Genomic DNA, 12,555 nt, shown 5'->3' with positions numbered 1-12,555 from the left:
GTTTCCAGTTTCTGGCTATTTTGAATAAAGCTGCTATGAATATAGTTGAACAAGTAAGTATCTGTTGGGGGACAATCTGGAACTGCTATGTATTTAAATGCTAAATTCTGTACCTCAAGATCTGGCTGTTCCAAGAAGAGCTAATTCCCATGTATACCAGCTTTTGTTGTGCAAACTTTGCTTCCCAATTTAAAACTATTGGTTAAATAAGAATGTCTACAGCCAATTACTGGAAGGAGTAGAATTAGGCAGGTTCAGTTACCTGGCTGGGGACCAGGAGGAGAAGAAAGTGGTAAAGGGGAGGAGTGTGGAGGTAGAGAAGACTGGAAGAACAGGAGGTCTACATTAGTTATAATGGACCAGCAGCATGGGCCTGAGTAAAATTCCCAGCCCCCAACCCAGCCCAGGACAGCAGGCTGCTGGAGTAGAAATAACCCATGAAGATTCAAACCGCAAGTCCTTGGGTTATATAGCAGGGAAGTGGCCAGTCCAGCCATTAGAAAAGTAGATTAAGGGTTACCTCCCGACCTCCAGTAATTTCTCTTTTAGGGTCTTTGAGCTGAGAATCTTCTCCCATTATTTTTAGATTTGCTCTTTTCATCATGCTCCAGATACCCTGGATGTTTTGTGTCAGAAACTTTTTATGTTTGACATTTTCTTTGAATGATCCACCAATTTCAATTGTATTTTCTACTCCTGTGATACTCTATTCCTACTTTCTGCTGGTGATGCTTGTGCCTACTCCTTGTTCGCTTACCTACAATTTCCATCTTCCGGATTCCCTCAGTTTGTAGTTTCTTTATTTATTTTTTTTACTTTCATTTTCTGGTGTTGAACAGTTTTCTTCATCTTCTTTACTTGTTTGATTGTATATTTCTTTTTTCTTTTTTAAAGATTTATTTATTTTATGTCTGTGAGTACATTGTTGCTATCTTCAGACACACCTGAAAAGGGCATTAGATCCCATTACAGATGGTTGTGAGCCACCATGTGGTTGCTGGGCATTAAACTCAGGAATTCTGGAAGAGCAGTCAGTGCATGCCCTTAGCTACTGAGCCATCTCTCCAGATCAATTGTGTATATATATTTAAAGGATTTATCAGCTTCCTCTTTAAGAGCATCTATCATCTTCAAAAGATTCAATTTCAGGTCATTTTCTTGGAAAATCCAGGGCTTTCTGTAGTAGAAGAGTTGGGCTCTGATGGTACTATAGTGACTAGGCTGTTGTTGATTGTGTGTTTATGCTGGCCTCCAGTCATCTAGGATTTCTAATACCCTTGTGGACTCCAGGAAAGCAGAAGTCTCCTGCTGGAGTTGTGGGCCAGGAGGGATATTGAGCCTAGGAGAGGGGGTGCTGTTTGGAAACGGTTCAGCTGGCTTTGAGGAGTGTTATCAGGTGTGGGTAATGTCTTACTTGGGGTTCCTAGTGCCAGTGTGGTTTCTGGTAAAGTATAAGACTCCCACTGAAGTTGTGAGCAGGGATATGGAGCCTAGGGGAAGGGGCCAAGGTATTATCATTTTAAAGAGACAAAAATATGTCTGAATCCTAACTGTAAATTTATATGCATCCTGGGCATAGTAGTACCTGTCTTTAATCTCAGCACTATGGAAGCAGAGGCAGGCAGATAACTACAAGTTCAAGGCCAGCCTGATCTACATAGCAGGTTCCAGGTCAGTCAATGTTATATAATGAGACCTCTCAAAAAATTGTTGTGCACACAGCTGAGGAATGCCAAATGGCTAAGAAACACCTAAAGAAATTTTCAACATCTTTAGTCATAAGGGAAATGCAAATCAAAACAACCCCGAGATTTCACCTCACACCAGTGAGAATGGCTAAGATCAAAAACTCAGTCAATAGCAGATGCTGGCGAGGATGTGGAGAAAGAGGAACACTCCTCCATTGTTGGTGGGATTGCAGACTGGTACAACCATTCTGGAAATCAGTCTGGAGGTTCCTCAGAAAATTGGACATTCCACTACCTGAGGATCCAGCTATACCTCTATTGGGCATATACCCAAAAAGATGCCCCAACATATAAAAAAAAGACACGTGCTCCACTATGTTCATCGCAGCCTTATTTATAATAGCCAGAAGCTGGAAAGAACCCAGATGCCCTTCAACAGAGGAATGGATACAGAAAATGTGGTACATCTACACAATGGAATATTACTCAGCTATCAAAAACAATGACTTTATGAAATTCATAGGCAAATGGTTGGAACTGGAAAATATCATCCTGAGTGAGGTAACCCAATCACAGAAAAAACACACATGGTATGCACTCATTGATAAGTGGCTATTAGCCCAAATGCTTGAATTACCCTAGATGCCTAGAACAAATGAAACTCAAGACGGATGATCAAAATGTGAATGCTTCACTCCTTCTTTAAAAGGGGAACAAGAATACCCTTGGCAGGGAATAGAGAGGCAAAGATTAAAACAGACACAGAAGGAACACCCATTCAGAGCCTGCCCACATGTGGCCCATACATATACAGCCACCGAATTAGACAAGATGGATGAAGCAAAGAAGTGCAGGCCGACAGGAACCGGATATAGATCTCTCCTGAGAGACACAGCCAGAATACAGCAAATACAGAGGCGAATGCCAGCAGCAACCACTGAACTGAGAACAGGACCCCCGTTGAAGGAATCAGAGAAAGGACTGGAAGAGGTTGAAGGGGTCTGAGACCCCATATGAACAACAATGCCAAGCAACCAGAGCTTCCAGGGACTAAGCCACTACCTAAAGACTATACATGGACTGACCCAGGACTGTGACCTCATAGGTAGCAATGAATAGACTAGTAAGATCACCAGTGGAAGGGGAAGCCCTTGGTCCTGTTAAGATTGAACCCCCAGTGAACGTGATTGTTGTGGGGAGGGCCGTAATGGGGGAGGATGGGAGGAACATTATAAAGAAGGGGGGGGGGAGAGGTTAGGAGGATGTTGGCCCGAAACCAGGAAAGGGAATAACATTCAAATGTAAATAAGAAATACTCAAGTTAATAAAAAAAAAACCAATTAGAAACAATGAAAAAAATTGTGCACATCTTACTTAGGGGTTCTATTGCTGTGGTAAGATATCATAAACAAAAGCAACTTGGAGAGGAAGAGTTTATTTCTCTTACCACTCTAAGGTCACAATCCATCAGTAAGGGAAATCAGGGCAGAAACATGAAAAACAAGCCAGTAAGCATCATTCTTCTCCAATGTTTGCTCAACTCACTTTCTTTGACAACCCAGATCACCCACTCAGGAATGACACTCCCTACTCTAGATAGGCCTACTCACATCAATCAATAATTTGAAAAAATGCCCCATAGACTTTCTTATATATCAATCTAGTGGGGACATTTTCTCAATTGAGGTTCCTTCTCCCCAGATGACTCTAGCTTGTGTCAAGTTACTATAAAACTAGCCAGCAAAGCTTCACAGAAAACAAAATCATTTTCCCTAGTTAGAAAATTCCTGGATTTGAAGAATCTGTGAAGATTGAGGCATGCCATCATATATCTTTTCCTCCGAGGGCTGAATATACAGTTCTCCAATTCCTTCCTCTCAAATGTAAAATCCAAATCTTCCATGGTCCTAGATAACCCGCATCTCCAGTAGGTTGATCTGCCATTTTTATTAAGGGTGATTTAGTGGCTGATAAGTGAGTAAAGTATAGAAAGCTCAATTAATAGGCTTGAGTTGTTAGAAGACATATGGGGAACAACATCAACAGCACTTGGCTTAGTGTTGGACCCATCATTGCAACTTTAGATATAGGGCTACTGACACATTCTCTGGCCAAGCCCTCCCTTACATCAAAGGCTGCCTATACACATTGATCTACTTTTCTCATGGTTCTTCCTGTCCCTCTGAGGGTCTCCTTGGTAATGTTCTGTGCTTCTCCCAAGGCTACTTACTCTTCCCCATTGCCCTGCTTTCTTCAGCATCTTGGACAACATTTTTCTAGATCATCACCAGTTTTGGTACTCACAGTAACCATGGCAATAGTCCTTTCCTTGTTTCTGGATGTAGGATCTTGTGCCCTTTTTCACAAGACACACTGGAATATGCTGTTCAAAATATTCCCTGCTGGGCCTCTTCCCATGGGACTCAATAAAAAGAAAGGATATTAGACTTTTCTTGAAGAGAAGGCAGAAATATTAATTGGTATCTAGATGGTTGAAAATGCACTTTGGATCCCTATAGACAATATCTCAAAAACATCCTATTAAATACCCTATTCTTGGGCCCTTAATAATACCTTAACCTCTTACCCTTCTGAAGGTCAATCAATGCAGTTCTTTGGTGAGTAATGTGTCAGGGTAGGAAGGAATACTTATAAAGGCTTTATCCATATTTTAACTGTCCTATAGTCTGGGTGATCTGATAGTCTATAGTGAAGTGGCGTGGTCTAATTGTTGTAAATCAAAAATTAAAAGAACAACATAGGTAATACTATATAGCATGTTAGAAGCCTAGTTAGACCTCTGTGTGGTGTTTTATGGGACAGACAAGGAAGAAATGAGTATTTGAAAATTCCTCAGCAAAGTACGTTTCAGTCCTAGATTAGATTTTTTGGAGGTCTGCTCCTTTTTGATGCCTAGGAGACGAGTCATAGGAAAACATTTATGAAGGCACTCTGGAATTGAGATTTCTCTTGTTCTTTAACCCTTTTCCTTTTTTTCCTTACTTCCTTGATTCAACTCTTGAGTTTTTGGGTCAGACATTTACTTGAAGTACCTGGAAAAATAGCTATATTTTCTGGTTCCAAGGCTACCAGGTATAATTATTTCTAAGTTTTCTGAACACAGAGGCTTAAGGGTGGACTGTTTAGAGGATAACGTAAAGCAGATGTTCAGGTAATCGGTCACTCTTCCCTTCAGCCTCTATTCCCCTCACAGCATCACACCCTGGGGGTGATTAGGAGAATAGTGTGCCACTGAGAAGGGATAGAGGAGCACGATGGGTGGCAGTGGGTACAGTATTTTTGAATAGGAAACTCAAGTTACTACAATCCTGTCTTGAAATCCCCAAAATTTTCCGGCTTTAGCCAGAGAGCTTCCAGCATATCATTTATTATTTACAGTCCAATTAAAGTGATATTTTTGAAATTTGACAATTTTTAATATTAAACCTCATTCAATTTTCACTATGCCCTTGAAAGGCAGATTTTAATATAAGCCTTTCACATGCGAGGAGGCCTATTTGGTGGTTTGAAAATGCCTAGGTGCTTTTCTTAATCTTAGCACAACTGACCTGTCAGAAAAGATGTTCTTCGATGCCTGATGCATTTTATTCCGTTATTTTGCGACTCTAGGCCACTCTATATCCCCCATGTTCTAGCCTTCCCAACTCTTATTATCACACAGCCTCCTTGGCAGCTGTGATTGAAGGAAAGGAGAATAATTATATGGCTTCCATTAGGAGGAGAGGCAAACTCCTTAGCCACTTTAAAACTGTGCTTTCTTGAACTACATTCCAAGATTACTTTTGTTTCTTTTATCCAGAGACTCACTTTTGTCATCACTGGGCCTGTAAGATCAATGGCTATTCCTTTCACACCTAGCATGTGATATGTGATTCACTTTCCTTATACCCAAAGCTTTCATATATGTATGTTAATCTTGCCAGTCAAGTAACATCAGGAAGACTGAGATGCCATTAAGTGATATTCATATTCTAGACAGTTTCAGAGGTGTGGTGGGTTAAGGTTTGATGATCACCTGAGTACAGTGCTAATTAAGTCTTTATATTTTTGTGTCACTAGGCTTAACTGTCACTTGAAAGGTCATGCTACCTGAGGTATGAAGATGTCAGAGAGACTCATAATGCCCCAGTCACTGCTCCTCAGTCCTGTTTCATCTCGTTTACTCTCTTTTAGTCTTGTCCAAGGGTCCTATATTGTTCTTGCCCTGTAAGAGCTACTGTGACACAGAGACAGGAGGAAATCTTCTAGTTTCGGGGGTCAGTGGATGACGGCTGTGGATTTTGTTCATTTATGCAGATGCATGTGCCACTGGTTCACTTATTTCTTCCTAGATTGCTGTGTGTCTAATAACACACATTGATGAGATTTATTAGGGAGCATCTTGAACACAGAGAATGCTGCAAACTGTTGCTGCGGTAACATCAAATAACTTCATTCTCCCCTTCAGTATGTGGCTATGATATATTCTTTGGCTTTTATGCTACCTATGTATGCATGAGCTTCTGTTTACTCCAGGTTACCAAAATGCTATATGCCAGCACACTACCACCTTGAAGGAGAGGGAAGTATGGCAGGTGAGGCACTCAGCCACTGAGATATTGGGTTAGGAAGCAAGTGAATAGGATTAGAATAATGCAAAGAAAGGACTGATTAACATTGGTGTCTCTGGGGATTGCATATTATTCTCTAATGTTGGCAACCAAAAAATCCAGAAGAGTGAGTGGCCTGTAAATGAAGACTTTGCAGGTGTTAGCATTTTGGGGAGCTTTAGGTGGTCAAGATTAAGACTTGATGATACCAAGGCCAATGATGTACTAGCATTTGGAGTACGAGTTTGACAGGAATGATTTTAAACTGATAATTCTTACTTGATATTCATTCACAGGTACATAAATCAGACCAGAACACACAAGTTGTGGATTTAAGCTTTGAATCTGATGGTGAACTTCTCACCAAATGTTCAGAAATACCGAATACATTGAAAATTATTTTTGAGCCTTTCTTTAGAACTAACTGTGAGGTGAAAGTGACGTGGTGCTGGTGTGGTTACCAGTGAGACTATTGAGCTGACTTTAATAATCTGCATCATTGGATCTTGTTCTCTGTCTTTCTCTACAGTGGCTCTTTGTTCTCTGTGTGGGATAGGAACCATGACTTTTTCCAATAATTCTCTTCTTCTTCCACATACTTTCTTCTTGACTGGCATCCCAGGACTGACTGCTGCTCATGTTTGGATATCCCTTCCCTTCTGCTTCATGTTTGTCCTGTCGCTAAGTGGGAATGCCGTCCTGCTTTCTCTCATCTGGAAAGAACACAGGCTCCATCAGCCCATGTTTTTGTTTCTTGCAATGCTTTCTTTTGTTGACCTGGTCCTCTCCCTCTCCACGCTGCCCAAGATGCTGGCTATTTTCTGGTTTGGTGCCACAGCCATCAGCTCCTATGCTTGTCTGTCCCAAATGTTTCTCATCCATGCATTCTCTGCCATGGAGTCAGGGGTGCTGGTGGCCATGGCCTTGGATCGCTTTGTGGCTATCTGCAACCCATTGCATTATGCAACCATCCTTACCCCTGAGGTTGTTGCCAAGATTGGAGGCCTAGTGGCACTGCGAGGTGTGGGTTTGACCATCTTCTTTCCGAGCCTGGCCTGTCGACTGTCTTTCTGTGGTTCGCACACAATTGCTTACACTTACTGTGAGCACATGTCAGTGGTGAAGCTGGCTTGCGGGGCCACAACTGTGGATAGTCTCTATGCTTTTGTTGTGGCAATCTTTCTTGGTGTGGGGGATGTGGCCTTTATTGCCTACTCTTATGGACAGATTGTGAAGACAGTGATGCGTTTTCCTTCCCCTGAGGCACGTGGCAAAGCAGGAAGCACATGCACAGCCCATGTCTGCGTCATCCTCTTCTTTTATGGACCTGGCTTTCTTTCTGTGGTCATGCAGCGTTTTGGGCCATCCACAGCCTCTGCTGCCAAGGTCATTCTTGCCAATCTCTACTTGCTTTTCCCCCCTGCTTTGGACCCCATCGTATATGGGATTAAGACCAAGCAGATCAGAGAGTGTCTGTTAACAATTATAGGCTCCAAGAAGATTGAACCCACTTGACTGTCATTTTGTCAACTGGACCTCAGGAATCATGATGGCCCTTTTCCATAGAATTGAAGCTCTACTAACCATGTCATTGGCCTAAAGGAGACAGAAAGTATCCTGGGTTATTGTAGGAGAGGAAATCTCCTCTGGAATCTCTAATGCTTGCATATTGGAATACGAGATTAAGAAAGGTGTGAAATCTCAGTTATTCACTAAACAAGTGTATAACTTGGATCATTTTCTTCTAAGAGTTGACACTTTCTGTTGATAATATAGATACATCATATAGCTAAGAAATAGGATATTAGTTGGGCATGGAACTACAGGAGGGAAGATGAGGCAGAAGAATCATGAGTTTGAAGTCAACCTGGGCTACATGAAGAATTGAAATCTCAGCAGGGATACATAGCAAGACTATGTCACACACACAAAACAATTGTTACACACCTGGCATTTAGTGAGAAAATAAGGCAGTTCCCATCATGTTGCATGCCCACTTGGCAAATAGATCCTTTCTGCTGGAGAAATTCAGATTTCAGAGACGTATCAAATTACAGCAATATCTTGAGTTTGAGTTAAGAAAAAAAAAACACTTTAGATAGACCAGTGGTTCTCAGACTGTAGGTCGCAGCTCCCTGAGGGTCAAATGTCCCTTTTAGGGGAGGGTGGTGATGTTGCAGCTTTAGGAAGGTTGAAAATCAGTACTTGAATCCAGAATTGCAGATGAAGCCTCGTTTCTTTATTTTATATACTCTTTCAGGTTAATTTTGGGATAGACAATTCTTCCTCTAATACTATAGATTTTTAACCCATGAGAATAAGAATAATAATAAGAATAATTTTTTATTTTCTCATTTTTGAGTGTGAAAAGTAAAGAGTACAGCATAAAATATTGTCCACAGTAATTTTTCTTGACTCTCATCCTATTTATTTATTTTCTCTCTTCATTTCTAATCCTCTCACTTATTTCTGTGCACACTCCTCTCATTGCCACTCTCTTTAATGTATTTGGTGTATGTTTAATAACATTACATGTCCTTGAAATACAGTACATAATATTTCCCTTGTGTTGTGTATTCTGTATTTGGAGTGCCTTTTTTGGGGGGGCAGTCCTCAAATGTTTGTGCTCCCTTCAATCAGAGTTAGCAGATATGCCTGTTCTTAATCCCACTGTTGTTTGTTTGTTTTATTAATTTGTATTTGCTTTGGGGGAGTTTTCCAACCACTTCAAGTCACTAGTTTCCACTGCCAGAAATCTTGGTTTGTTTCTTCCATTCTTTATTATAATTTACTAATGTATATGTATTTTTGAATGAATGAGTTTTTTCTGCATCCACAGCAGACAATGATCACATTCTTTTCATGGTTCCTGGTATTTGATTAGGAAGTAATAAATGTTTGCTAATAAACAAATAGATCTTTTTAATGAACTGCTTTAGCAATAGCATATTTTCCATCAGACATATCAGAATAATATTGTTTTGGAATAAATAAAGGAATAAATACATTTTTATATAACAACAGTGAGTGTTCAGTGCATTTTATTGAAATAAAATAAACCCTTATTCTTATCAGATCACAAATACTAATGCCTTTCCTTTTGCATTTGTCTTCTGCTTTCTTCATTTCTTTTTTTTCCCCTGACGTCATTTTCTTTCATATTATTTTGAACATTTCTCAGAATTTCAGCATGTTACTGAGATGAAGATCTGAGGGACAGATGGAATAACTTCAAGATTATGCAGGTGGATTCTATACGTGGATGAAGGATTATCTCCAAGGGACTTAGAAGTCTCTGAGGGCTTAGGATAAACCCCTTTTGCACCATCCTCTGAATATGTTGGATTAATGAAAAATATTGTTAGTAAAGGTAGATCCTGGTCACCTGCTCTTATACTGTGGTTCTTGAGAATTGTTGAAGTTTGGTCTGTTGCTAAATATTGTGATGCTAACTCCTATACTGAAAGGTCTAGTCCTACCAGTGACTTTTTTGTGTTTATAAGCCTTTATTGTGCAAACTGTGTACATTGACTTAAAACTATTGGTTAAATAAAGTGGGAAATAGGCAATTAGTGAAGGGATTAGAAATAGGGCTTGGAGTAACCTAGTTGGAGAAGGAGAGACCAGGGATAGAAGGATGAAGGGGAGGGAGGAGAGAAACCTCCTCTGAAGCATCTGTGAAGGGATAGGAATCATGAACACACGCCAGGAGGAACAAGTATCTGGGGTATATCACTGGGGAGGTAGCCAGAACTGCAGTCATAAGAGTAGAATAGGGGTGACCCCACCCCCAGTAATTGGCTGCTGCCAATTTTATATAGAATTGTATATAATTTAAGCATTACAATACATAGCAATAGACTAAGCCTCAAAGATTCTTGTCAGAACTTCAAATCCCTCAAAACAGAAATTGAAGAAGATATTAGAAGATGGAAAGGTCTCCCATACTCATGGATTGGTAGGATAAACGTAGTGAAAATAACCATTTTAATAAAATGGTAGAGATCCAATGTGATGTGGATCAAAATTCCAACACAATTCTTTACAGACCTTGGAAGAGCAATTCTCGTCTTCATATGGAAAAACAAAAAATCAAGGATAGCTAAAACAATCCTGTATGTTAAAAGAACACCTGGAAGTATCACCATCCCTAATTTCAAGCAACACTGCAGTGTAATAATAATAAAAATTGCATGGTATTTGTATAGGAACAGATAGGCTAATCAATGGAATCAAGTTGAAGACCCTGAAATAAGCCCACACACTTACGGACACTTGAGTTTTGACAAAGAAGGCTAAACCATACAATAAAAAAAGAAAGCTCTTCAACAAATGGTGCAGGTCTAACTGGAAGTCTGTTGTAGAAGAATACAAATAAATCCATATCTTTCACCCTGTATAAAACTCAAGTCCAAGTGGATCAAAGACAACATAAAACCAGATACACTAAATCTTTTAGAACAAAAGGTGGGAATAACCTTGAACTCATTGGTATAGAAGACAACTTCCTGAACATAACACCAATGGCTCAGGCTCTAAGATCAACAATTGATAAAGAGAATCTCAGGAAACTGCAAAGCTGAGAATGGCAAAAGACCATGTCATTAACAAAATAACATCCTACAGGTTGGAAAAGGATCTTCACCAACAGTACACCTGATGGAGTGCTAATATCCAAGATTTATGAAGAACTCAAGAAGTTAGACAGCAACAAACCAAATAACCCAATTAAAAAATGGAGTACAGAGATAAACAGAATTCTCAACAGAGGAATCTCAAATGGCCAAGAAGCACTTAAAGAAATGTTCAATGTTCTTAGTTATGAGGGAAATGCAAATCAAAATGACCTTGAGATTGCATCTTATACCAATCAGAATGGCTAAGATAAAAAAATTCAAGTGATAGCACATTCTGGAGAGAATGTGGAACACAGGACACACTTCTCCATTGCTGGTGGGAGTGCAAACTTGTACAACCACTTTGTAAGTTAATTAGGTGGTTTCTCAGAAATTTGAGAATAGTTCCACCTCAAGACCCAGCTACACCACTCTTGGGCATATACCCAAAAGATGCCAAACTATACCACAGGGACATTTGCTTAACTATGTTTACAGTAGCTTTCTTCATAATAGCCAGAAAGTTGAAACAACCTAGATGTACCTCAACTGAAGAATGGATAAAGAAAATGTGGAAATCTACAAAATGGGGTACTACTCAGCTCTGAAAAACAAAGACATTATGAATTTTGCAGGCAAATGGATGGAACTGAGTTCATTATCCTGAGTGAGGTAACCTAGACTCCACATGACATGAATGGTACATACTCACTTATAAGTGTATATTAGCCATAAAGTACAGGATACTCTGCTACACTCCACAAAACCAAAAATCTAAAGAAAGAATGGTTGCATCTTACTTAGAAGGGGGAATAAAATAGTTATATGAGGCAGACATAGGGAGGGAACTGGGTAGGAGAAGGGTTGAGGGGGGGAATGGGGCAGTGTCAGGATCACTTATGTGGAGAGACAGGAGAGAAGGCCATTGGGCTAGGAGAATGGTTGGAAATCTGCAGCTGGTCAGGGTGTGGTGGTTGCAGACATCTCGAGGACATGTCAGAGACTTGGGATGAAGGAGGCTACCTGGAATCAATGGGAGTGATCTTAGCTGAGACTCACAGCAATAGGGATATGGAACCTGAAGAGTTCACCTCCTGTAGCCAGGCATCAGTGGAGTGATATCACCAACCTACTAACAAAACTTTTGATTCAAAATTTATCCTGTCTATAAGAAATTCAGTGACACAGAGCAGAGACTGAGGAATGGACAAACAATAACCAGCTCAACTTGAGACCCATTCCATGGGCAAGTACCAATCTCTGACACTATTTATGATACTCTTGTTATGCTTGCAGACAGGAGCCTGGCATAACTGTCTCCTGAGAGGCTTCACCCAACAGCTGGCTGAAACACATGCAGAGACCCACAGCCAAACATTGGACAAAGCTCAGGGACTCTTATAGAAGAGTTGAGGGAATGATTGACATCCTTGAAGGGGATAGAACCATCACAGGAAGACCAACACAGTCAACTAACCTGAATCCTTGGGGCTTCTCAGAGACTGAACCACCAACCAGAGGGCATACACAGATTAAACCTAGATCTCACACACATATGTAGTATCATATAGCTTGCTCTTCATGTTGGTTCCCAACAACTGCACAGGAGCTATCCCTAAAGCTGTTCTGAGTCTGTGGAAC

General features: G+C 40.4%; 1 protein-coding gene across 1 annotated transcript; it reads left to right on the top strand.

Annotated features, from left to right (window-relative positions):
• The first annotated feature begins 6,859 nt into the window (after positions 1–6,859).
• LOC116894097 (olfactory receptor 52K1-like) lies at positions 6,860–7,813 on the top strand. Its single transcript, XM_032895817.1, has one exon. The coding sequence runs from the start codon at positions 6,860–6,862 to the stop codon at positions 7,811–7,813; it is 954 nt and encodes a 317-aa protein (XP_032751708.1).
• The last annotated feature ends 4,742 nt before the right edge of the window (positions 7,814–12,555 follow it).

This window comes from Rattus rattus, chromosome 2 (genome assembly GCF_011064425.1).
Source record: "Rattus rattus isolate New Zealand chromosome 2, Rrattus_CSIRO_v1, whole genome shotgun sequence".
Taxonomy (NCBI): domain Eukaryota; kingdom Metazoa; phylum Chordata; class Mammalia; order Rodentia; family Muridae; genus Rattus; species Rattus rattus.
This window is presented reverse-complemented; position numbering and strand designations above follow the sequence as displayed.

Coding starts and splice junctions, on each gene's coding strand:
- LOC116894097 (XM_032895817.1), top strand. CDS start 6,860: ATGACTTTTTCCAATAATTCTCTTCTTCTTCCACATACTTTCTTCTTG.